The sequence below is a fragment of the Salminus brasiliensis genome, chromosome 20 (assembly GCF_030463535.1).
Source record: "Salminus brasiliensis chromosome 20, fSalBra1.hap2, whole genome shotgun sequence".
Taxonomy (NCBI): domain Eukaryota; kingdom Metazoa; phylum Chordata; class Actinopteri; order Characiformes; family Bryconidae; genus Salminus; species Salminus brasiliensis.
The window spans coordinates 2,655,926-2,682,624 of NC_132897.1; the positions used below are offsets into that span (position 1 = coordinate 2,655,926).

The following is a 26,699-nucleotide window of genomic DNA, read 5'->3' on the forward strand; positions in this document are numbered from 1 at the left end:
GCGTACCCGGCTCTGATGCATCAGCCAGCAGATGACAGTGCTGGCCAGCACTGCCCTGGAGTGATGTGGGGAGAAAGTGCCATCTACCCACCCTGGAGAGAGCAAGGCCAAATGTGCTCAGTCAGGGCCCCAGTTGCCGATGGGTAGCAGCATGACTAGGATGCGCACTAGCGACCCTCTGGTCATAGTGACCATGCCTTATTCCTCTGGACCACTCTGGACTCATATTATTTTACATTTTTATTATTATATAATAATATTTATCATTTTTATGCTTTCATTTCATTTGTATTGTTTTGTTTTTGTTCATATAAAGCAACTTTATATAGCCACTGTATGAAAGAGGCTATACCAATACACAGGCTTTGCCTTGCCTTGTAGGCCAATGGCAGCATCCAATGCTTTTAATACAACAGTATGAACACAGGCAAAGTTCAGGTCTTAAGATCGGACGTTTTCTTCTGTGTACTAACTGTATGCTAAATAAAGACAGATCATAAAACAGATATCAAAGACTATATCAAAGTATAACCATGGTAAAATGTCAATGTATGCAGAAAGCTGAAGGAACACAAGCGTAAGTGATAAACATCTTCTCTTTATTTCCAGTCCGGTTACGCCGAAGCCATAGCAACAAAGAATACAGTGTACAAATGTATGCAGTTCAAGACTTGAAGACTTTCCATACAAGCTTTGTTTACAAACACTGGACGAACTGAACGGCTTCTCACAAAGGCAAGACCAAGACCTAAAGAGCACAGTATAGGCGCGAACACCAAGCCATTCTTCGCTGTGCTAATGTGGCTTTAGGGCTGCATCCGACTTACAGCCTCAGCCTGAGCGGAAACGAATCAGACGGCCTTCAGTCAACGCTGAGGACATTCGCCTCCACCCACCCCCTGAAGGAACTGTAGGGAAGGCCGAGTGGAGATTTAGAAGCTGTAGGACAATAAAGCTCAACTGACCTTTCTGCCCTACGCTCTACACCTACTCAAAAAACGCTGCCTAATAAACAAAACCACATCTCAGAAATGCCACGCTGAGTCACAAGCGATCTCAATTCACTTATTTTTTTCAGTAATGGAGACCTGCTGTATGTGCACTTGCACGCCAGTGTGCTCACACTTACTTTATTTTCTCATAATTTAACGAACACATCTACCAGCGTTTATGTTAGAAAGTTGGTCAGTTCATTAACAGAGGCTGAGGAAGAGGAAGAAGAAGAAGGGCAGCACTGCAGAATGTCACCCTGGCAAGTGAAATGAGCTTACATTTATTAAAGGGCATCAATATAATGTAAACAAAGCTATTCAGGGCCCTGTTCTAGCAATCTTTTGGTGAGCCGCGGAAACTGTGCACCGCAGAGCTTGATTTAGGGGACATGTCGTGTGTCTTTGCTATGGTAACGACGGGAAAAGTTTCGAAACGCTCAAAAGTCATGTGCTGAGTCTCTTAATGAATCATGGGTGTGTTTTTTTTGGCGTAACGTGCAGTAATAAACCAATCAGCGAGTCTCTCACCGACGCTCCCTTTAAGAGCCAGGTGCGGTCTGTCTGACCTTGGCGGATTGCTATTTTAGATTTCCGGGCTGCACATGCCTGTGTTGACAATTCAGGGTGTTTTCAGTCAGTGGAGCTCCACCTTTGTTTCCGTTGCTGAGATATACAGCAATACACCCGGAAACTGACCTGAAAACCCCTCATTTGGAGACCACCATTGAGACATCAGCGTAGATATATTCACAAGCAGCGCTGCTGTTTAAACGATGTAGTCGGAAGCAGTGAAAATAGACTGTTGGCGGGGTGGAAGATAGCGACAAGCATCGCAGCGCACCTTGCGCAGGGTGTAGGATAGGACTGAAAGTTGAATGCTCTTGAAAGCTTCTTCAAGGACAGTTATTACACCAAATGTTTCGGAATCTGGTTCCTGATGCTTGGGGTATTCCCCACTTAACGGCTCCTGACAGGCATCCTCCAGCAATTTCTCCCCGCTTTAGTTCAGTATCAGGCTATGCCAGCCTGTGTTGAGCTACTTGACGTAAATAACTTCACAGCCGCATTCAAAAAGTCAAAAACTGCAAAACGAAGCAACAAAATAGACGGGGTTTCAACCCCGAGACTAATCACATGACACAACCTGGTGTAATCAGGGTCATTTAATGAAATACAAATAAGGGTAAAGAATGATAAGGAAGGCCTACACGCCTTTAGTGTCTGCAAAATGACAAACTATGATGAGCATCATATCTAACGAATAAAATAAATAAAAATGACCCTGGATGAGAAGAGTCAAATAGGTCAGGAAAATAAACAGCCACGTATTCAGACAGCTGGGTGCTGATACTCAGTCCAGCAAGCAAAGCTAAAACGCCGATTTGCCACTAGACACGTTCACATGCTGTCACGGCATCAGGTTCACGGTAAATTCAGCAACGGCCAAGCAAAGCAGTTTTCCCTGCCTTTTGTATGCAAGTGTTTTGCGGGTCCCGAATCAGCACTACGTCACTTCATAGTATGTGTATAGTCCACAATGTGAACGTCTGAGTTGTAAATCATCTCACCTACATTTGTAAGCCTGGGCTACACTCCAAAGGTGGATAAATATAATCCATGGCATGGAAGTACAGTTCCAGAAACATAGACTGTAAAGCCCTGAGGAACACACAGTTGTGGAAGTGTACATACACTCATTATGGATATGAAAGTCATGGTAACATTGGGCTTTGAGTGAGTTCCAATATACATCTTAAATAGAAAGACAAATGGAGTTATGTCATAACTTAATTGTGGCCCAGAATTCCTCCCACTTAGCCACCTATAAACCCTCAGTCTCACTCCATCACCCTACGCCTCCCAGTCTCCTCCTCTTTTTTTTACCTTTTCTCACCTCTAGGGGACAAGCTTCTTCATTTTCTGAAATCAACAGGGTCAAAATGATACATAGACTCACTTAGATTATTAATCATGTGGTGTTGAAAGTTCCCAAATTGTCTTTTAACTTGCGAAGTACAAAAGCCTCTTAAGCTCCTGCTAGTGATCATGATTGGCTACACCTAGTTTGTCAAATCTTTCCCTCTTTCTCCCAATCTGGTACTGCCAAATGTAACCCCCCCAGCACTAGCAATGCTCCCAAAACTAGGAGGGTAAGGACTTTACTCTCTACTGATGCATGCGAAACCAGGCTCCGCCTCTTTTCAAACATCACCGGGGGGCCTCCATGCTCGGAGGAAAGCACCGGGTCCAAAGCTCCACCACACCAGCTAACAGATGCCTTGTTAATGGCGACCAATCGCGTCTGGTTAAGGTGCGACTTGCTAAGGGGGTCTGCTGTATGTGTAATTTGGCTCTTGTTGATTTCAGAGAACCTCGAAAGAATTGTGCACCAGTTTTTTTTTTGTCCATGATGAGTGTATACAACCTTCCCACCACCACTGTAAGAGTCCTCTTTGTGAGAGCTGAGTCTACAGCACCTTTTAGGCCACCATTATTATTTTAGATTTCTAGTGTCAGGGTTCCTTCCTGGTCACAGATCTGCGAGAATGAGGGTTTACCCTCCTCTAACTCTCCCAAAGCCAACTCATGACAGCCTTGCTAATTAGCTAAGGAGCTGAATTGAACTGAGGTGCCTAACGAGGCAGAACGCGGCACTCTGCAGAGCCTTGACGCAGAAGGCATGCCTGGTTCGGTGCAGATCTATCCTTTTTAGTATTACGTCACTGGTGAAGTATGATACACATAGGATACTTGGCACTGTTTACACTAATTACAGAGCATCGCTTGATAAAAAAACAACAACTACAAAAAGAAAAAGAAAAAACGGTAAAGACAACGTTAATAGTGATATTGAGAGTTTCTCTCAGTCCCTCTTCACCCATGTGAAAGCCAGGGAAAAAAAAAAAAAGCTGCAGTCACGGAAATAATTACAGCCCACGAAACAGTTACATTATAATCAAGGTACACACACAAAAGGCCACATCATACAGCAGCAGGTCCACACAGCTTGGTGCTTTTAGCTCCAAAGCAATTAAAGAAGCAAACAACGAAAAAAAATTTTCCCTGTTTTTTTTTCTGATTGAAAGACTCAGTGGCGGTTCTCCACCACGTTCTTCAGACCGAAAAAGCTTTGTTGATGACCCGCACCTGTAACAATCAACCAGGTACGGCGGAACAGAGCAAATAACAAAGCCAAGACAATGGATGAATCAGTACGAAATGGTTTTTGGGCCACTTTTTGTATTCCGAGCAGCTCCAGTCCTTCTCAGATAGCACTTACGCATGTCTTGAACAATTTCCAATGGGACACCGGAGCATTCTGCCGAAGGAATAGACCCATTATCATGTTGAACACTTGGAAGGAGACAATATGAGTTGAAGGCTTCCTCTGGATTTGCTCCTTCCCTTTCATATGTAGAAAAATACAATGGACCAAAGATAATAATATCACTTCCTCACACTATTTTAGGATGGACCTTTTGATGGACCGAGCGAGGTCGACTTCATTTTCAATGCATTTTTTCAGTTTCCTCTGGAACTGGGTCAATCGGGTCTGAAAAGTCATTTTTTAAGGCTTTTGTTCACTCACAAAAAACACAGTTCCCTGTTTCTTTGTTGGCTGGTACCTGTGAAAGAGCTTCAGCAAAGTGAATTCATCAGAAGACACCTTCCTTCTTTGCTATTTGCTATTGTAATTTTGCACAAGCTTGTTTTTGTTGGGGGGGGGCTCTCTTGTGAATGGCATTGTAGCAATTTTGCCTCTCGCTCAAAAATTCGTCAGTCTTCTGCAGCCAAGAAAAGATCCCTTTACTTTGCTATAATATCAGTCCGCCTCCTTCGTAAACGCATGGTAATGGTCCTGCATGGAGAACACATTCTCAAACTGCTCACGTTCACAGCAAAGGTCACTCAGGTCACCCAGGTCAGCTCTGAGCAAACAGGCACGAATCACTAATACACAAGCACATGCACTTGCCACATGCCCAGACTTTCACACTCCACACACACAGTCAAGCACACCCTTGACATATGTACATTCACACGTCTGAGAGAAAAGAAAAAAAGGGGGAAAAAAACGGTGCCATTTTGTAATTTTGTCCATTACAGAGTGTCAGGAAACATACTTGCTCTTTCTTTGTGCCGCGAGGGGCGAGGGTTTGCTGCCCGCCACACATAAAAACCCTCTTATGTCTGTGTACGTCAACAGCACAGCACTACACCCAAACACATTATGGGCTTGCAAATGCTATGCCTCAGATATAACAACTTAATACCAGGCCTTTGGAAAAGATTTCATCCTTTGCTGTACACAGCCTCAATCCGGACCCTCGATAACTGGTAATTTCATTCGGATTGCAACAACGCATTTGTGTCCTGGCTGCTCAGCTGGGCTGCTGAGTTCGGGCTAGAAAGGGGAGATGATGCTGCGGAACCTGGAGTGGATCTGAAGGCAGAATTCATTGAAAGAAGTTTTTCTGATCTGCTGAAGTGGTCCGAACTGGGCCGTGCTATGCTTCAGAGATGCCAACGTAACTCCAGACCCACTCGGAGTGAAGGTACAACCTGTGTCCATCGTCCCTCCCTTGGCGGTTGCTGGAAACTCAAACTCAAAGTGTCCTCTACTGGTCCCAGGCTTGACTCACAGTCACACCGATGGGACTAATCTTCCCGAGGTCCTCCATCTGCAGGCCCTTTTGACCAGCCACCCCTTTGGCCTCGTTGGCTGTGGCTGACCCCGCGTCATCCATGCTAACAGAGCTGCTGACCCTGCAGCCAGACCTTTTCTGTTCTTGTTCCTGCCTGGTTCTGCAGTTCTTTATGTTCCCGTCTGTGTAGACCCTGTTCCTGGTGCTAAAAGGCAGAGGGTTGGAGTTGGCTGCAGATTCCCTTTGCCCACTAACCTTCAGGTCCACTCTGCTGGGTCTCTGGATTCTGCCACCTCCTGCGGAGCAACAGCATGAGTACGTCCGGCAGACAGCCTGGAAGCCTCGCTTGAAGTTCTCGTTGTAGTAGCCGTAGATGATCGGGTTGACGCTGGAGTTGGAGAAGGCTAGCCAGTGCGCAAACGGGAACACGTAACTGGACAGAAGCTCCAGCTCCTCCTCGTCCAGGCCGCCATAGTCCGTCAAAAGCATGAGGGTCCACAAAGGCAGCCAGGAAAGAGTGAACAGAAGGGCTACCACACTCAGCATTTTAATCACCTTAATCTTCTTGTGGGAGATGAGCGGCCGGCCTTCGTGGTGCTGCCCCCCGGTTGCTGGAGGGGTGGCGTTGTGATGGCCACCGCTGTCCTGCTGGTCATTCCCGGAGATGACGGAGGTGGTGTAGAGCTTGATTCCAATCCGGCCGTACATCAGCGTGATGAGGGTGAGCGGGATCAGGTAGATGTGGGCGAAAAGTACTGTGGTATACACCTTCCTCATCTGTGGGTCGGTCCAGTTCTCGAAGCATGAGAAGAGTGGGTATGTGTGGTTGTAGTCCAGGTTGTGGACCATGTAGTGATGCTTGACCTGAGTCACAGTCAGCGTGGCTGCAGATGGACACATAATCACCAACGCCAGCACCCAGATCATCACAATGGTCACCTTGGCAACCAGCAAGGTGAGTTTAGGCTGGAATGGGTAGACGATGCAGCGGAATCTGGAGGGGATTAGAAGAAAAGGCATATGTCATGGACATCCTTAGGTCTGAGACTGTTGAAGCATCTGCTATGCAGCAATGTGTATTTTATTGCTAACATTTTATTTGGATGGTTCACTATAGATGCTTGGTAGATGCAAGACCTAGTATCTACTGCTCATGGTCCTATTGTTCAGAATATTTTAGCCTAGTCCAATCGCTGTTAATAATCAAGATATCGCTGGATATCTTGACAAGATCTTCAGGGACCTCCAGACCCTCCAGATCTTCATAACACCGGGAATGAGCAAATAATTGGGTGCCTGGAAACTGTATTATATGTATATTGCTCTTTGCTAATATGTACTCTACCACAGATCAATGCATTGTAATATGCCAGTGTGTACTCAATTGCTCATTGTAATTATTTTTTCTTCCACTTACCCCTCCCTCCTTTATCTACCTCTTTCTATTCCCCTTTCTCTTTTGTCATAGTCCTCCCTTTAATCTTCCCAACAGATGAAGAGTGTGGGAGTGAAGAAGATTTGAAAAGAGCTTGAGATCTCGTGACTCTTTACTGCAGCCTACTCCCTTATACTTTATTTGACCTCATCTCTCTTGATATTCATTTTACATTCCCTTCCTTTGTTCGTGGGAGCTCTTTTATGTCTCCAAAAGTGCCTTGAGCTGCTTTCAGATGCCACATTCTTAAAAAATGAAGGTGCTTCAAAAGGGTCTTTGGGTGATGCCATTTGGGTGAACCAATTTTGTAAGAGATGTGTGAGAGTAGCCAACCTTTGAATTGGTTAATCAGGTTCTTAAACCATTTGAAAGGTTTTTTTAGGGCTGTTTTTGCACCTGAATGTCCAGGTCTTGGTCCAAACCCTGTTACCTTGTTTCTATTAGTTTTGGTTTCACATTGCAATTTAACAATAGAAGGATGTGTATCTGTCTTTGGCATGTTGTCTGTTTGGAGAGTTGCCCTGTTTTTTTGGTTGCCGATATCACAGCATTACTACCAGTAGAACCACTGTAAAGCTCAGACTTTGAGAAGAGTTTCAGTTCACCGGATGAACAAGCTCGTCCTGCAGTGATATCATTACAGACAAATATAATCGTCCCCATGTCCTCCTGCAGCTAATTTTTGCTTCTTTTACAGTTTTTTTACAGAGTGATGAGAGCCTGCCTCAACTTCCTGTAGACGTTCTGAAAGTCAGAACTATCCAAAACAATGCTTTTACACTGCAAACCAACAGAACCATGGTTCAGTTTGATACAGGCCAAGACTTCCTCTTTTGGTTTGACCAAGTTTTGGGGCCATGGTCTGCGGCACGTTTTACAATTCTGAAGATCATGTGACCAACGAGCCCAAGTGCAGAATCTTTAATCTTAGAGCAGGCAAAATGGAAATGAAGAACAAACCACGCGGGACTCGAACCCAGGCCACCGCATCGCGAGACTGACGCTCTGCCGCTTCACCAAGCAGCAATTATCAAAGTGCCCAACAAAAGAAACGTAAAGGGGTGGATTCAATAAATAAGGAGACGTCGCGTCTAACGCGAAATAAAGGCGGGAAAACAAACAAACAAAGGACGCCAGGGGAGAGCTGACTACCTCTTTAACACTTGAGGGAAATACAACTGAGGGCAAAAAGGATCTCCCAAAAGAAACGAGAAAACTGGGAAGTTACAGGGAAGGCAGACACTCCTGCCTTCCTCTGTAAAACTAGTGTACACACACACACACACACACACACACACACACACACACAGACACACAGACACACACACTGCACAGACACAGGGAAACAGACTCGGGAGAAACACATGAAGGGGAGTGACACACACTCAGCCTTCAACTCGAGAACTACACACAGCAGTGGGGCAACTGGATCTGTGTGCCTATATAGCCTACTGCCCAGGTGTAGGGAATTGGGCTCAATTACTGGCTGGGGTGACTCGGGGCCTCTCCCTTGCCCTAGAGCCACCCCTTACAAAACAAGGTAGTTGTGAAAGCTCCCTAAAAGTGGTTCTTCTATGGAATTTCCCAAAGAACCGACTGAAGTGCCTTTATTTTGGTGGAGAGTGTATAGGGCCCCTATAGGATATTTCTAGGATTGTGGTGGACTGTTGCATCCCTGCTTGTACCCTTCATGCCATTGCATTGCTCTTGTCAAAAACAAACCTGTCCACAGCGATGGCCACCAGAGTGAAGACGGAGGCTGAGACGCTCATGCCTTGCACCAGGCCACTCATCTTGCACACCGTGTTCGTGAAGGGCCAACCTGACAGAACAAACAAACAAACGTTAAATAAATAAATGGGCAAAGAACGGCCGTACAAAACACATAACTAAATAAATAAACAAATAAACAAATAAACAAACTGTGAAATGACAAAGAAGTGGCAGCTTTTATCCCCTAGGAAAACCTGTCACTTTCCCCGGACTGCCAAACAGTGTGTGTCATGCCCGACTACTGCGATGTGGTGGCAGAGGTTAAAAGCAGACAACCCACCGTCTCATGCCATGCATTTTCTTTCCAGCGTATGAGTATGAGTGTTGGGAGATTAAGAAGAAGAGCACTGCACTCAGCTCGAAAGCAATAGGGCTCTGACATGTGTACCCTGCTCTCTCTCTCCAATAATAATGTCTAACTTCTTGGGCCACTTCTATGATTCACCACCTGTGACTCACTCGACACATACATCCACACTTATATTCAGCCTATATGAGGCCAGATGCTCTCCGCTACTTTTTCAATACAGAAATAAGGCCTGCTTTCAATGGTCTGCTTTCTTCATTAGCCACCGTGGGGGTGCATTGCTGGTGACTTTGATCAATCGGGCAAATTGCTTGTCTAAATTGAGGCCTGGTAGGTAGTCTGGATATCAGCCCCAGCATTATTATTTAAGTGTCTAGTGAGTCCCTTCCCTTTTCTAATTTAACGCTCACACGTCCACAGCGCTGCCGCAGCATCAGCTACAGATTACACATGTTGGCCGTTCATATAGGCCACTGTATGCATAGATCACTTCACTTGCTGCAAAACAGGCCCCCATGTCGCTTCTGGGACGGGTTTGGGGGCTGTCTGAATGCTCTAATCTGTTGATGTAGGTGTCGATATGAAAAGTCTATTAGACCACACAGAGTTAATGAGTCTGTTCAGTACATTTCAGCCTGGGCTGCTTGTGGAGAAATTCATAATATAATGCTGCCTTAAATGTAAATGTTAATGTAAATGTACATCATTGTCATGGTAACTGTCACACGCCCCTGTGGACTCTCTAGACTATACTACCAATGATTCACTCAAGACTCACTGGCCGCTTTATTAGAAACCCCTACTTTGTGCTTCCTCACTGGCCACTTTATTAGAAACATCTACTTTGTGCCTCCTCACTGGCCACTTTATTAGAAACATCTACATTGTGCTTCCTCACTGGCCACTTTATTAGAAACACCACCTATCTTTGTGCCTCCTCACTGGCCACTTTATTAGAAACCCCTACTTTTGTGCTTCCTCACTGGCCACTTTATTAGAAACCCCTACTTTTGTGCTTCCTCACTGGCCACTTTATTAGAAACACCACCTATCTTTGTGCCCCCTCACAATATATACACACATGACTGTCACCTGCCCTCGACCAGGCCTTCTGTTTGTCTTGAGCGTGTTATTGACCTGTTTGACCGCTGCCTGGTTTCTCGACTGCAGTTTTGACTGACCTATGTATTGACCTGGTCCAGTTCATTTACTGTATCTGTGGGTTACCTTCTGTTCATCAAAGTCTTTTGTTTGTCTTGTCCGTAAGTGTCTGGTTCGTCCCAACTGCGTTACAGTCTCGCAAAAATGTAGTTTGCTGTTTTCTTTATATTTTGTCCATATTTCAAAATCAACGGACCAATAGAAATGCTCCAAAAGGACTGGGAATTAAATTTTAGCATTTATTTCCATTAAAAGTTAAGACGTTTTTCTCTTCTCCTGTTTTATCATATCACAGCTTTCTCTAGTGGGCAGAGTTTATGCAAATGTGGGGGTGTAAATATTACAAGACCTTTATTTAATGATTCTAGGCTTCTGGAAGTGGCCCGTTTGACTGTTTCGGTTGTGCTGGATGTTCTTTTGAAGAAGGAACAGCAGTGTTTGAGATTCACCGTTCGTCACATTCGTGTACGGATCATCTCTCATTATTCAACCATATCAACAGATTTTATTCTAGAGTTCCTTTTAATAAAATTGACACTAAAGGTGAACATCAGGGATAAAAGAAATGAGAGCTGTATAAAGAATATGGCAACTAAGCAATTCATCTTTTCATAGTTCAGTGACACTCCAATTATAATCATATTCATATAAGTCAGCCAGGTCAAATATGTTTCAACTAAGTTACATCATTTTCTTCACATTAATCTTAGCTTTGAAATCCCAGTCGCCTTTTAAGTCTCACACAAGATCAGCCATGGCTGCATTATCTATAGTAATCTATATGGCCAGTATGGGGTGAGGAGGGTTGTAGGAATGTTTAAAATATATTTCCTTACAACTCTACTTTTAGAAATTACATTGACTTGATGTATCTACTCCTTCAGTTATGTATGTATTTATATGTATTAATATTTCATATTTTATTCATTTACGACTTCTAAAAATAATCATCAAAATGTGTGGCTACTTTTTGGCCGATGTTGGGTCACTCTACTTAGAAACTGTTTAAAAAGGTGGTTGGTAAGGTATCACATTGTTACTATATCAAGTCGTAGACTGTTACGGTGTGCAGGAGCGTGAAGGCGTAGGCGGACGTAAATGCAGGTATTTTATTAAGACAAGGAAAACAAAACAAAGACAGACTGGGACAAAAATTAAAATACTAAAACTAACAAACTTAAACAGAAACTGAAACAAAAACAAACCAAACTAATTAAGCAAACACAAGTACTAAGACATTAAGAAAGGGAACAAGGTGAATAGTAAAACAAACACTTAAACTTAACTAAACTAAACTAAACACGCAAGCAAACAGGCCATGCTAACACACCATCAACTGCCATGAAAACGTGTTAACATGCACAAGACCAGACAGGGGAATGCTCAAACAAAGGGGTACTTAGACAGAGAGACAACGAGGAACACCTAGGACTAACAAGGGGGGCGTGGCTACAGAGGACACACAGGTGGGAACACTAATGAACAGGAGGGGATTAAAGTGACAAGACACAACAGAGCCATGTGCTGGAGAGCACATGGTCACACAAAACAGAGGCAGGCAAGACATAGACGGTTCTTCGTAGTGCCTCTCTTTGTAGTGCCTTTCTTTGTAGTGCCTTTGTAGTTCTGTTATTGTTAACCATTTCCATATTGTATAGAATTCTTTGCAGTACTACAAAGAACCCATATTTAATTATATATAGAACCCCTTTTCAGTACTATATAGAACCTTTTCAGTATTATATAGAATTCTTTGCAGTACTACATAGAACCCTTATTTAATTACATATAGAACCCCTTTTCAGTACTATATAGAACCTTTAAATATTATATAGAATCCTTTGCAGTACTACATAGAACCCATATTTAATTCTATATAGAACCCTTTTTCAGTACTATATAGAACCTTTAAATATTATATAGAATCCTTTGCAGTACTACATAGAACCCTTATTTAATTATATATAGAACCATTTTTCTGTACTATATAGAACCTTTAAATATTATATAGAATCCTTTGCAGTACTACATAGAACCCTTATTTAATTATATATAGAACCCCTTTTCAGTACTATATAGAACCTTTAAATATTATATAGAATCCTTTGCCATACTACATAGAACCCATATGTACCATAAGTACTATATAGAACCTTTTTCAGTACTATATTGAACCTTTTCTGTATTATACACACTCCTTTGCAGTACTACATAGAACCCTTTTTCAATACAATATACAACATTATTAGTATTATTTAGAATCATTTGCAGTACTACAAATAAGTCATATTCAGTACTATTTAGAACCCCTTTTAGTACTATATAAAACCTTTAAATATTATATAGAATCCCTGGTCATACTACATAGAACCCATAACCTGTACTATATAGAATCTTTTTTCAGTACTATATTGAACCTTTTCTGCATTATACAGAATCATTTGCAGTACTACATAGAACCCATTTTCAGTACAATATAGAAACTTTTCAGTATTATGTAAAATTCTTTGCGGAGCTTCATAGAACCCATCTTTAAATCTATATAGAACCCATTTTCATTTTTATATATATCCTTTTCCGTATTGTGAACAATTATTTGCGGTACTATATAGAACCCATATTTAATTCTATATAGAACCCATTTTCAGTACAATATAGAACCTTTTCAGTATTATGTCAAATTATTTGTAGTACTTCATAGAACCCATATCCAGTAATATATAGAACCTTTTTGATATCCTTGGCAGTACCCATTACCAGTACTATATAGAACTCATTTTCAGTATTATGTCAAATTATTTGCGGTACTACATAGAACCCATATTTAATTCTATGTAAAGCCCTGTTTTCAGTAATAGATAACCTTTTTGGTAATATTTAGAATCCTTTGCAGTACCACATAGAACCCATATCCAGTACTATATAGAACCTTTTCTGTACTACATAGAATCCTGTGCAGTACTACATAGAACCCATGTTCAGTACTGCTTATAACCATTTTCCATCCTACATTTTCTGTACTATATGGAACCTCTCAGTACTGTATAAAGAACTCCTTTACCTTTAAAGAATCTTTTTAGTACTGTACAACACCCTTATCAGTACTATCTAGAACCCCTTTTCTGTGCTTTATAGAACCTCATTTCAGCACTTCTCATATTTTTCTCCATTTTACAGTGGAGGGGCTCTAAACAGCTCATGAATATCTGTGTGGTCAGATACAGTCTCCTCATCAGCGCTGCTTCACACCATCACACATTGCTATTCCATCAGCTCGCGCTCCCTCAGAAGCTCTCGATTCAAATCAAGTATCCAATAGTTCCACCGCGGCGTCCGTCAGCCGAACACGCAGACTCGACCGTGACAGGAAATGAGACAAACAAAACAATGAAATTTACAGCAGAATCAGACGAATCACCGCGGCTCAGCCTGCAGCGCTCCACACTCTCAACTGGCTGCTGATTCACTGTTATCCACCCCGTCACGCCTTCATGAGGGAAAGAGTATTTCCATGTCTCTGGGGGGTCCATCACTGCTCGGGGGGCTCTGATCAGGTGGGAAACAATCTCTTTAAAGTAAATAGACTGGAGTTACATTCACTCAGTCTAACAGAACCAGGTCAAGACGTCGGGTTGGGCTACTAAAGGTTCTCTGAGCGAGGCCACAGAAGAACCACTTTTGGTTCCATAAAGAACTGTGTTTAAACCGTGTGTAAAGAAGCTCCTCCAACACCCCATTACTCCACCCCATCTCCTCCAACACCCCATTACTCCACCCCCTCTCCTCCAACACCCCATTACTCACCCCATCTCTTCAATGCCCTGTTACTCTTCAACATCTTCTCAACGCCTCATTACTCCACCCCATCTTCTCAATGCCTCATTACTCCACCCCATCTCTTCAATGCCCTGTTACTCTTCAACATCTTCTCAACGCCTCATTACTCCACCCCATCTTCTCAATGCCTCATTACTCCACCCCATCTCTTCAATGCCCTGTTACTCTTCACCATCTTCTCAACGCCTCATTACTCCACCCCATCTTCTCAATGCCTCATTACTCCACCCCATCTCTTCAATGCCCTGTTACTCTCCACCGTCTTCTCAACGCCTCATTACTCTACTCCATCTCCTCAATGCCCCATCTCAACACCCATTGTTCCAGCCAATCTCCTCAACCTCCTCATGCCCCATTACTCCACCCCATCCCCTCCAACACCCCATTTCTCACCCCAGTTCATCAGCGCTCCATTACTCTATCCAATCTCAACACCCAATCACCTCAACTCCCCCATTACTCCAAATAACCTCCTCAATGCCCATTACTCCACTGCCCATTACTCCAACACATCACTTCAATGACCCATTACTCCACCCCATCTCTTCAATGCCCTGTTACTCTTCACCATCTTCTCAACGCCTCATTACTCTACCCCATCTTCTCAACGCCTCATTACTCCACCCCATCTTCTCAATGCCCATTACTCCACCCCATCTCTTCAATGCCCTGTTACTCTTCACCATCTTCTCAACGCCTCATTACTCTACCCCATCTTCTCAACGCCTCATTACTCCACCCTATCTTCTCAATGCCTCATTACTCCACCCTATCTTCTCAACACCTCATTACTCCACCCCATCTTCTCAATGCCCATTACTCCACCCCATCACTTCAATGACCCATTACTCCACCCCATCTCTTCAATGCCCTGTTACTCTTCACCATCTTCTCAACGCCTCATTACTCTACCCCATCTTCTCAACGCCTCATTACTCCGCCCCATCTTCTCAATGCCTCATTACTCCACCCCATCTTCTCAACGCCTCATTACTCCACCCCATCTTCTCAATGCCCTGTTACTCTCCACCATCTTCTCAATGCCTCATTACTCCACCCCAACTTAACACCCAGTACTCCATGTAGTTCTACTGTACGAGTGCACTGGGTTCGGATTGTTTCATCCAGGTTTCTGAAGGTTACCTCTGAACCTGCCTCGCCTCTGAGAGGGAGTGTATGAAAATGACGGACTGACAGAGAGGATGGACTGTGATTTCTCTCCTTCATCTACTCATCCTCTTTAATATCGCAGCTGCCTCGTCAGACCGGGCATTCATATTATGTGGTTGAGTGGTGCCTCCAAGGGAAAGAGCTTTTAAAATCACGATCATGGACGGCACAAATGATGAAGTGTCATCTCTACTGTCTCCCTCTTTTATCACATCAGTAGAGATGACACATATTTGGACATTCTGTCAGCCCCAATGAGCCAAATGCACCCCCCCACCCCCATAAAAAATCAATAAATATATGAACCAACCTCTATTTATTTTGGGTTACTGGTGTTACACAGCAATCACACATAAATTGACCATTAGCCATAACATTAACATCACTGAGAGGTAACAAGCTCCCCAACACCCCATTACTCCACCCAATACCCTCCAACACCCCATTACTCCACCCCATCTCCTCAATGACCCATTACTTTTTTACTCCATTTCCTTAATGCTTCATTACTCCAATCAATCTCCTCAACGCATCAATACTCCACCCCATCTCCTTAAACACCCCATTACTCCACCCCATCTCCTCAATGCCCCATTACTCCACCCCATATCCTCAGTGTCTTATTACTCCATCCAACCCCCTCAATGCATCATTACTTCATCCCATTTCCTGCAACACCTAATTACTCCATCCCATCTCAGCACCCATTACTCCACCCCATCTCCTTAAACACCCCATTACTCCACCCCATCTCCTCAATGCCCCATTACTCCACATCATCCTCTCAATGCCCCATTACTCCACCCCATATCCTCAATGTCTTATTACTCCATCCAACCTCCCCAATGCCCCATTACTCCACCCCATCTTCTCAACATATCATTACTCCAACCAATCTCCTCAACGCATCATCATTCCACCCCTTCCCCTCCAACACCTCATTGCTTCACCCCATCTCAATGACCCATTACTCCACCCCATCCAGACCAAACCCCATTACTCCACCCCATCTTCTCAACACCCTCATTACTCCAACCAATCTCCTCAACACGTCATCACTCTACCCCATTCCCTCCAACACCCCATTACTCCACCCCATCTCCTCAATGACCCATTGTGATATTTAATGTGGCTCCTATCAATATGTAAGTAAGTTCTTGAAGGTGATGGAGGTGTTATAGCAGGAGAAATGGGCAAGCGTCAGATCCTGGGACACTTTGACAAGAATCAAACTGTGAGGTTCTAGACGACTGTGGGTCTCAAAACATCTCCAAAACATCAGGAAGGTCTCAAGAGGCCCTTTACACCTCTTGTGAGCTATGCAGCGGCCAGTACCTGCCAAAAGTGCTCCAAGAAACAACAACCGGTAAAGTGGCGGCAGGGTCATGGGCACCTAAGGCTCACTGATGCTCACAGACACCTCACCCCACAACTTACAGGACCTAAAGGATGTGCTGCTAATGCTAGATACCACAGGACACGCTCCGAGGTCTTGTGGAGTCCATGCCTCAAATGGTCAGATGTGTTATGGTGGCATGAGGGGGACTTACTCAATATTAGGCCGGTAGTGCTAATGTTATGCTGATGGGTGTATAGTAGCAATGCAAGCGCTTGGGCACCCCTGGTGAAAATATCTGTTACTGTGCTTTAAGGTTTCTTCCTCCAGCTCTGAGGGAGCTTTTCTATTCCACTGTCTCCGTTGGCTGCTCACTGGGTCTTATATTTTTCACCTCTTTTTATGTTGTTGATTTCTTTTCTTTTATTAATTACTGATTATGTAAAGCTGCTTTGTGACAACAACAGTTGTAAAAAGCACCATACAAATAAATTCGATTTGATTTTAATTTGATTCTTCAGACATTTCTCTGAAAACTTCTGAATTGCAGCTGAATGCATTTGTGGTGGGTGCAGGAAAGGTCTTCTTCTGACGACTCTTTAATAAGAGTCATGTTTGTGCTGCATGAGTCGCTGCACAGTAGAATAGTGCACCACCACTCCAGACTCCAAGTGATACACTTTCCTGAAGGTCTTTTGGGGGAGGGGGCCGGATCAGTCTTTCTAGGAATCCTATGAGCAGTCCTCTCTTGGAGTTTTACTTGGTCTTCCAGATCTCCACCTGTTTCTGATTACGTCAATTTTTTAATTACCTTACGAACTGAGAAAACAGCTACTTAAAAAAACTTGCTATCTTCTTATAGATCCCGTTTACACCTGCTCACTTAATGCAACGTATCAGGATTTTATCTGGATGAAGACAAGCCACACAAAAAGTGTAAACACACCTCCTGAGACTTGAGATTTTAACCAGATACAGATCCGATCTCTCAAACCACGTCAGGAGGGGGTCTGAGATGCATTTGAGACATCTCATAGCCAATACCCCTCCCAGTACAACCAAAACACCTGTAATAATTGCCGTGCAATGTGTGATTGGATGCACAGTGATCAGATTTCAATCTAACTAACCAGACATGCATTTGAAGGCCAAGTCTAAAATGGCAAGTGGCTAAATTCTGGTCAGGATGCCATCCAGACACTAGGCATGCAAAGCAACCAGGAGTAAACGGGGTCTCAAAGTTCTGCTTCATGGCATCAGGTATTTTAATGTCCAGAGTGCCGTTGCTGACTGATGGGATAAGGTTTGAGGAGCCTGAGGAGTCACCTGGCCTTTCCCCACTGAAGACTGTGAGCAGGCCATAGCCCTAACAAGCTAATTAAGGTCTAAGAAATTGATACAATTTGGCATCTGAGAGCTCAAATCTCTTGGGGTGCCCAAGCTTATTAGGTTTTTTGCACCACATTTTCTGGGCTGAAATTCCCCAGGTGGCGTGGTAAGGTTATTTAACTGCTAATATAACATACCAGGACAAAACCTTGTACAAAGCTAAATGAACACACTTACTGTACACTCATCTTGCTTAAAAGTTGGCCTTTTGGAGTGCACTTCATCTTCTACTTACTTAATTATTCACAGTAAAAGGTATTTTGACAAGGTGTGCCTCAAATTTGCCTGCCAAATTGACCAGTGTGATACCTTAGCGAGCATTCCCAGCTACCTTGCCCGTGTGGGGCCTGTATGGGTAGCCCTAACTGGCTACAAGAAAGCTTTGTCTATGTTGGTCCCACCAATGAATGCCCACCAGAGTCAGTGATGGGACTAGAAGAGTTAAGCATGGGCCCAATCTGGGTTATACACTGCACATGAGGCCTAGATGGGACCCCACGTTCCACCCATGTGAGCCCCACATGAGCATGTTGGCTGGGTATACTCGAAAAAAGACCCCAGAAGCATTAAAATAAGTAAGTGTAAGCCTGGTGTATTACTATTACCTGTAATAAGATTATCCACCAGTGTGGTCGGGATGCAGAAAACCCCCACCAGCAAGTCGCTCACAGCCAAGTTGAGGATGAAGAGGTTGGTGACGGTTCTCATGCGACGGTTCTCCAACACGATCAGACACACCAGGCCATTCCCCACCATGCACAGCAGGAAGATGAAGAGGTAGGCCAGGGTGAGACCGGCTGCTACAGGCAGGGAGTGCTGGTAGTATGGGTAGTATGTGATGCTGGTCAGGTTGGAGGTGTTACTGCTGTTGGTGGAGATGTTCAGGAAGCTTGAATTTACATACAGATCTGACAGGTCTGATAAGGTCTCCATTTCTGACAACGCTGCAGGCATGACGTCCCAGATATCTGAGGAATTCTCTGTCATGGGTGTCCTGGGAGAAACACATATACACACACAAAGGACAGAAGAAGAATCCAGACAATATTAAAGTATGCTGAGATACATGAAAATTAAGCAAGATGCAGGGTCCAATAGTATCAATCGACTCAAGAGATGATTTAGCAGTTGATCAGCAGTTGATGAAAAGACTATTACTGCCCACATACACAAGTTTTAGAAGTCTGTTTTTGGAAATGCCTTATCTAGCTAATCTGCTAATTAACAAGATCTTCCTGAATAGAAACCTACGAAATTTTGTGCAGAGCAGAAGGTCCTCCAGGACCAGTCTTGGAAACCTCAGATGCCTCAGATGATTATCAGTATTCCTCATTAAGTGAAGTAGCTTAAATAGAGATGCTACAGGTGCATCATTATTGTGGTCCTCAGACCCCTCAACATGGACTTATGAATGAAGACTGTTATGCATGCTCCAGACCTCATAATTAATACATTCGATGCTGGCCTAGGAACCTAGCCAGATGTCCACCTCAGATGTCCAGCACAGCCGACTTCAATAACAAAAACAAAGCGGGTTTCCACAGAGAAAGTCTGGCATGACTGACAGAGAACTATCGACATCTCGCAGATGATGGATGGGAACAGAATTCACAGCATGCAAGCCTTGATAAGCAGAAAGGAGGTTGGATTGTTTAGGGTCGTCACAAAGGAGGATTTCTCAATAGCAAATTCCACTGGAGAAACCAACACAAACACTACTAATCCTAACACTAGACAATATACTAGACTTCCCTTTGCTCTCAAAACAGCTTCAATTCTTCATGGCATTGATTCCACATTCATCTGAGATTCTGGTCCATGCTGGGATGATTGCGTCAGAGTTTTCAGGAGAACTTTCATGCTGTGAATTTCCTGATCCACCACATCCCAACACTGAGCTCATCGGCACAATCATGCAGGCTTTCTGCTTTGTAACATCATGGTGCGTCATCATGCTGGACGGGAGTAGCCGTTAGCCGTTAGGTAAAGTGTGGTCATGAAGGAAAGCACATGGTCAACAACAGTACTCTGGCATCGCCAGGCGGCCAACATGCTCTGAGGAAAGTGCCGGGTCCCCATCTCCACCTTACCAGCCAACAGATGTCTGTGCCGGCCCACAGCGCTTACGAGTATTACGCATCGCTTACGAAATGTGTATCTACACTTATTTATGTAAGAAATTATTATTTATTTATATATTATTCCCAGCCAGCATGCTTACATAGGCCTCAAATGGGTGGAACAGGAGGTGGGTAGTGGGTAGTTACTGGGGCCTAGTTGGGCTTCCCCAAATGGACCCCATCTTACAGCCCACCTTAATCTAATATGCGTCCCATCTAGGCCCCATGTGGAGTGTACCACCCAGAGGGAGCACATGCTTAACCCCTCCTGGTACTATCACTGATCCTGGTGGGACCTGGGTGGGCATCCATATGTGGGGCCAACATGGAACCCATTGACAAAACTGATTCGGGTTACATTTATAAGAATACTAGATCAGTATGGAGACCATAATACTCGACACTACACTTCGCCCAAGTCCTCTTGGTCTTCAGTCTGGGTTTGAAGACAGCGAGCGTTGGACTCAACTGCTGTTCAGACACTCAGGGGAAGTTTGTTCCACCACTTCGGTGCAGGACAGAAAAAAGCCTCGATGCTCGTCTTCCCTGGATCTTACAGGACGGCGGGTCGAGCCGAGCCGTCTTTGAAGCTGGAAGGGCTCTTGGGTTCAGCCTACCCCTACAGGGCCCACATGGGCATGCTAGCTGGATTGCTAATTTCCTTTTTTACTTTTTCACAACACATCCATCTTAATCTTGATGCTTTTCCATAATTATACGGAGTATCCTCCATGCCCAGCATTGTCATTTCACACATGCATGAGCCAGAGATGAAACTTCAAACCCAGCACCAGCGCTCAGAGGAAGAGGAGGAGGAGGAGGACTGAAATCTATTATCCTTTAGATAGAGCTGTAGTCAGAAGACGTCCTGGTCGATCAATGAAGTTTGGATTTTCCCTCTCGAAGCTAAAAGGTTATTGTGCTTATTAGCAGATCAATGTCCACTGGTGTTTGTAGGTCAGCAATTTCCATTTCTGATCAATACAAAATATACAACAATAGAAGCGGTCGATACAGCTGACGAATGCGGTGCGTGACGGTACATCAAATGCTTGTGTCTGTGGGCATGTTCCTTTTATACTGATGTTCACATCTGAGCTTTGTGATGTGTTTACACCACCAGACTACCAGTAGCCTACGGACCCATTAAACCAGTTCCAATTATCCACTGCTCCGCTGATGTTGGACATGCGAAAATGCACATGCTTTTTCAGTGCTGGCTAAATTATCTGCAATCAGGGTACCAGACGGACTGATACTCAACATTATAAACACACATTCTCATGGCATTCCCAGGGACACACCACATGATTTGTCAGCCTGGCCATGAATCGGCTACTGACCTTGGCTTTGCCGTGAAGGGAGTGCAACACCAGCCTATAATGCAACACCAGGCTCATTTTTTTTAAATCGTGCCTGAAAAAAAAAGGCTCTTTGACGTTTCAGAAAATCAGAATTTGCAAAGCTTTTAAAGCTGCAATCTTATTTTATAACACATTCTAATCTTTAAAGTTGACAAGGCCTGGCATTTTTACACTTTGGAAAGCACAAATGGCCAAAAGGATTTTTTAATGATAAATTAAAAATCTATTCACGTACTACATGTCATGGATGTATGAAATTATTTCATCATTTAATAACTGACCCAGTGTTATACAAGGAAATTAAGAAAGGAAAATCATTAAAAAAACATTTATGCCACTTAATGTTGAATATTTTGCTGTTTCGTTGACTTATAACAATAGTTGAACCCTTAAAAAAGGTTCCACTATTATTCCAAATCAAAGAACCATTTTGTAAGTTTGTTTGTATGCAACCCAACTCCAGATTTCTCAATAAAAAGCTTTCACTAATGATAAATAAGTTAATGAACATAAATAAAGGGTTTATTAATGTGTAAATCACTCATAAAAGCACTGCTAGTTGTAATAATGCAACATAAACACTTTGTTACCACCCTGTTATGCTCATTATTTAGTGTTATTTTTAAATCTATTAATCAAAAACCAAAAAATTCTCATTTGTAGTTGGTGGAAAGGCTGTTTTTTTTTCTCTCAGTCATTTTTAAGAACCACAACACTAACTACTTTTTATAGAACCCTTAAAAAAACATAAAAACATAAAACCACTGGTAAAAAATAGTTTCCTTAAGCAAGAAGAATTCTATATGGTCCTAAAAAAGGTAATTTCACCCATTTTTGGTGCAAAATAAAATGTTTTTTTAAAGAACCATCTACGAAAGGTTTTTCACCCATATGGAGAACTCTTTACCCAAGCGAAGAACCTTTAAAGCATCAAAATCAATGTTTGTATAGAAACACATATACGCCTTTACTTAAGAACCTTCTGAAGAAGCATTTGTTAAGACCAGTTTCTTTAAGCACTGCACTCTAAACAAGAAGGGTTCTACATATTAATGAAAAGGGTTCTTTGAGCCATTTTACAAGGTTTCTTTAATTATTTTACCAGGTAATGAATGATTTGAGCATCCAAATATATGTTCATATCCTTGGATAATGCCTCATAAACACTTTGTTACCACCCTGTTATGCTCATTTTTAGTGTTATTTCTTCTTAAAATAGTGATGAGTGGAACATGTTGTATCTAAAATGTCTATAGCCCAACATGCCAGTTTATTGTGGATTATTACTGGTAATAATGTGATTCTTAATAATTGTCACAAGGTGTCTAATCATGAACTAATAAAGGTCAAAATGAAGAAAACTGACCGGACATGTGATTGAATTTACGTTACTGCTAAACTATTATTTCATGTTTTATATTTCCATTAGTGTGTTTATTTATTAGCTAAGTTTTGCAGCATTTTTGCAATTTGTATGGTTTATTTAAATGTGATTTTCACTCACAAATTAATGCATTGCGTGTATTATCGTATTTGTTCCGCATCAAATATGTTTTTCTAGTATATACAGTACCAGTCAAAAGTTTGGACACACCTTAAATACAGTGTTTTTTCATTGTTTTATTTTATGTAGATGAATACTAAAGTCATGTAAACTATGACGAAAAAACATGAAATTATTTAGTAAATAAGAAAGTGTTCAATAAACCAGAATATGTTTTATATGTTAGATTCTTCAAACTAGGCACCTCTTGCTTAGATGACAGCTTTGCACAACTTGGCATTTTCTAAGTCAGCTTTACGAGGTAGTCACCTGGAATGGCTTTCAGTTAAAAGCTGTGCCTCAAGAGTTCATTACTTGAATTTCTTGCCCTCTTAGCGTGTTTGAGACCCTCAGTTGGTAGACAGTGAATAGGCCTGTTTAAATAATGTTCTAATCCATATTAGGGCAAGAACGACTCAACTAACTAAAGAAAAACGACGGTCCGTCAGTACTTTAAGAAATTAAGTCAATCCGAAAAACTGCAAGAACTTAGTCAAGTGCAGTCACAAAGAGCATCAAATGTCATACGGCAACTGGCTCTCATCAGGACCGGCACAGGAAAGGAAGACCAAGAGTTACCTCTGTTGCACATGGTAAGTTAATCAAAATTACCAGCCTCAGAAACCACAGTGCTTCACACAGTATTTTGGTTTGTTTAACACTTTAACACAAGTTTACTGCATGATTCCTTATGTGTTCCTTCATAATCAGGATGACTTTAGTGTTCATTTACAATGTAAGAAAAAATATATATATATTGAATGAGAAGGTGTGTCCAAACTGTTGATTGTTCATTCAACAATTTTCTTTTTTACATTGTAAATGAATAAATAAATAAATAAATAAATTAATTAAAAAATATATACATATATACATATATATATATATATATATATATATATATATATATATATATATTTATTTATTTATTATTTATTTTTTTTACACACACACACACACACACACATACACACACACACATATATATGTACTTTTTAGTTCCGGGAAACAAACCCCAGTCTCCCACATGGTGTGGTAGGTCTGTGGCAGGTAGTGGTGTTATCTGTTGCACCACACCAACCACCTACAAGTCCCTCCAACATGGATGAAAGGCTAGCTTGTGTTGGTAAAAGCGCATCAAGCTAAAGTTCTGAACAATAATGTGACCCTACCCGTCTGCTCATGGAGCTCAGTGGTGAGCCTGTTGAGTGGGATATATAAATGTACACTGTAGTCGAACCGATACTTCACAAATTTAATACAGGGTAAAAAAAAACCCATAATAAAATATTCTCAGTGTGCTCTGACTTTAAATCAAGGTTAATGCATTTTGCATAAGTCATGCAGAAATGTCTAATAAATTTCAGCCTTTATTGAACAAAAAACTAGACCTTAATAAACTCAACACAACTCATTTATCTTCCTTAAAATAAAGTGTTACTGATATTTTTAATTAAACATGGAATTCTGCACAGCAGGAAAAATCCCACAGGCAAGGCCAGACAAGAGAGCACAACCAGCTGCCTAGAAACTAAGCAGTAAATGGACAGTGTTTTAACTGAGAGATGGGTCTTCTAATAGGTGCAGACTGTCAAACGAAGACCAGTTTCAGGCTATAAATAAAAAAAACACAGAAAAAGTTCATTCATAGTTCATTAAATATTAAATACAGGGTTTATTAAAGTGCAAATCACTAATAACAACACTGTTAGCTGTAAAAATGCAACATAAACATCTTGTTACCACCCTGTTATGCTCCTTATTTTGTGTTATTTTTAAATCCAGAAATAAAAAAACTGAAAATATCTCATTTGTAGTTGTTGGAAAGGCTGTTTTTTTCCCTTCAGTCATTTTTAAGAGCCACAACGCCTTTACAGAGGAACCCCTGAAGGAACCCTTTTGTTAAGACCACTGCTATCTACCTATAAACAGCGTTTGTAAGATGAAGAATTTTATATAGAAATAATAAGGGTTCTTTCAGGCCTTTTTGGTGCAAAAATAACAATATTTTTTAAAGATTTTTTTAAGAAACATGTACAAAAGATTTTTCACCACTGTGGAGAATTCTTTACCCAAGCTAGAAACCCTTTAAGCATCCAAATACCTATTCATTATGTCCTTACAGAAACACATATATGCCTTTACTAAAGACCAGTTTCTTCAGTTTCTTCTCAAAAGTTTTCTTTAACTTTTTTTTACCAGGTAAAGAATAATTTAAGCATCCATATATATATATATATATATATATATATATATATATATATATATATATATATATATACATACACACACACACACACACACACACACACACTACCGCTCAAAAGTTGCACTTGCAAATTTCCCTCTTTTTGAAAGAAAAACACATTTTCATGCAATTCACAAACAATACTGTCAATTTCACAATGAATTTAAGTGTATTAGATTGCGTTTGTATTAAAGCCTATTTTTGTATAGAGGCTTATTTTGCATATAGTCCTATTATCAGCAATTCTCACTAACTGGCTCTAACAAGGACAGAAAAAGGAGGGGGAGGCCCCGATGCACAACTGTGCAAGAAGATAAATATCACTAAATGGAACCCGTCAAACACCAGTGTCAACATCAACGGTCAAGAGGCGACTTCAGGATGCTGGACTTCAGGGCAGAATGGGCCAAAGAGAAAAGACATGGGACAGATGAGTCCAAGTTTGAGGTCTTTGTATCAAACAGAAGAACATTTGTGAGGCGCAGGACCAATGAAAAGATGCATGACCAATGCTTAACGCCATCTGTCAAGCATGGTGGAGGCCTGCGTTCACTCCACTTCAGTTGATCGTTTTATTGGTCTCCTTGTTAAAAATGACACATGATGGGCGGAGTTTTCAGCTGAAGTCAAGCATGGGTAAACTGGTGTAGTGGAATGTAGTGTGTAGAGTGAATTATGGGTGTATTTAGGAAAGGGCAGCAGCCTCAGCCACTAATTACAACACGTCCGGAAGCTGATTAAGGCTACTAGTCATGCTTCTGCATTAATGAACGTGGAAGTGAGAGAATGCTCTACTGTTTTCTATTGCTAAGCTGTTGCTTTTTATCAGAATTGAAATACACAGAAAACTGTGGGTGGAAATCTGGCTCACACTCTACCAGCGAGCTGCGAGGCCTGGGGGCTTCTGAATGCATCAGAAATGCACCGTTAGCCCCAGATTTTACTGAGAACAATACGATGACCAGAGCTGAACTTGTGACTGAGCACAGTCTGATGTAACCATGCATCAGCCAATAGGAGACAGTGTGAGACAGGGCTTTAGTCAGTCACAGGGATTTTTCACAGGCTAATTACTGCTGTCAGCTCACGTACAGAGCTGTAACAGACACAGCAGGGCGGCAACCACTCTTATTTAAACTAGCACACCTGTTTACTGCCTCTTTTGAAAGAATCAACAGCATATCGCACTCATCCAAGATGTGCAAACTCTGGATAGTCCTGGTAAAATACCAGTAACAGCTATATATTTATCTATATTATATATAGTTTCACAAAACGCCCCGGCCAGGTTATTTCGCCCCTGAAGTTTCCCCCTCGAGCATCAGCCAATTCCAATTAAATCTGATCTCTATGTGTGTATAAATAATAATCCAGCTCC

General features: G+C 42.2%; 1 protein-coding gene across 1 annotated transcript in view; it reads right to left on the reverse strand.

Annotated features, from left to right (window-relative positions):
• Positions 1-580: 580 nt before the first annotated feature.
• Positions 581-26,699, reverse strand: part of npffr1l2 (neuropeptide FF receptor 1 like 2) — a 112,568-nt gene continuing 86,449 nt past the window's right edge. The window contains exons 3-5 of the mRNA XM_072664906.1: positions 18,652-19,040; positions 8,796-8,895; positions 581-6,632 (exon numbers count right to left, since the gene is read on the reverse strand). Of these exons, the coding sequence (XP_072521007.1) occupies positions 5,612-6,632; positions 8,796-8,895; positions 18,652-19,033 (1,503 nt within the window). The 5' untranslated portion in view covers positions 19,034-19,040 and the 3' untranslated portion in view covers positions 581-5,611. The remainder of the gene's footprint in view (positions 6,633-8,795; positions 8,896-18,651; positions 19,041-26,699) is intronic.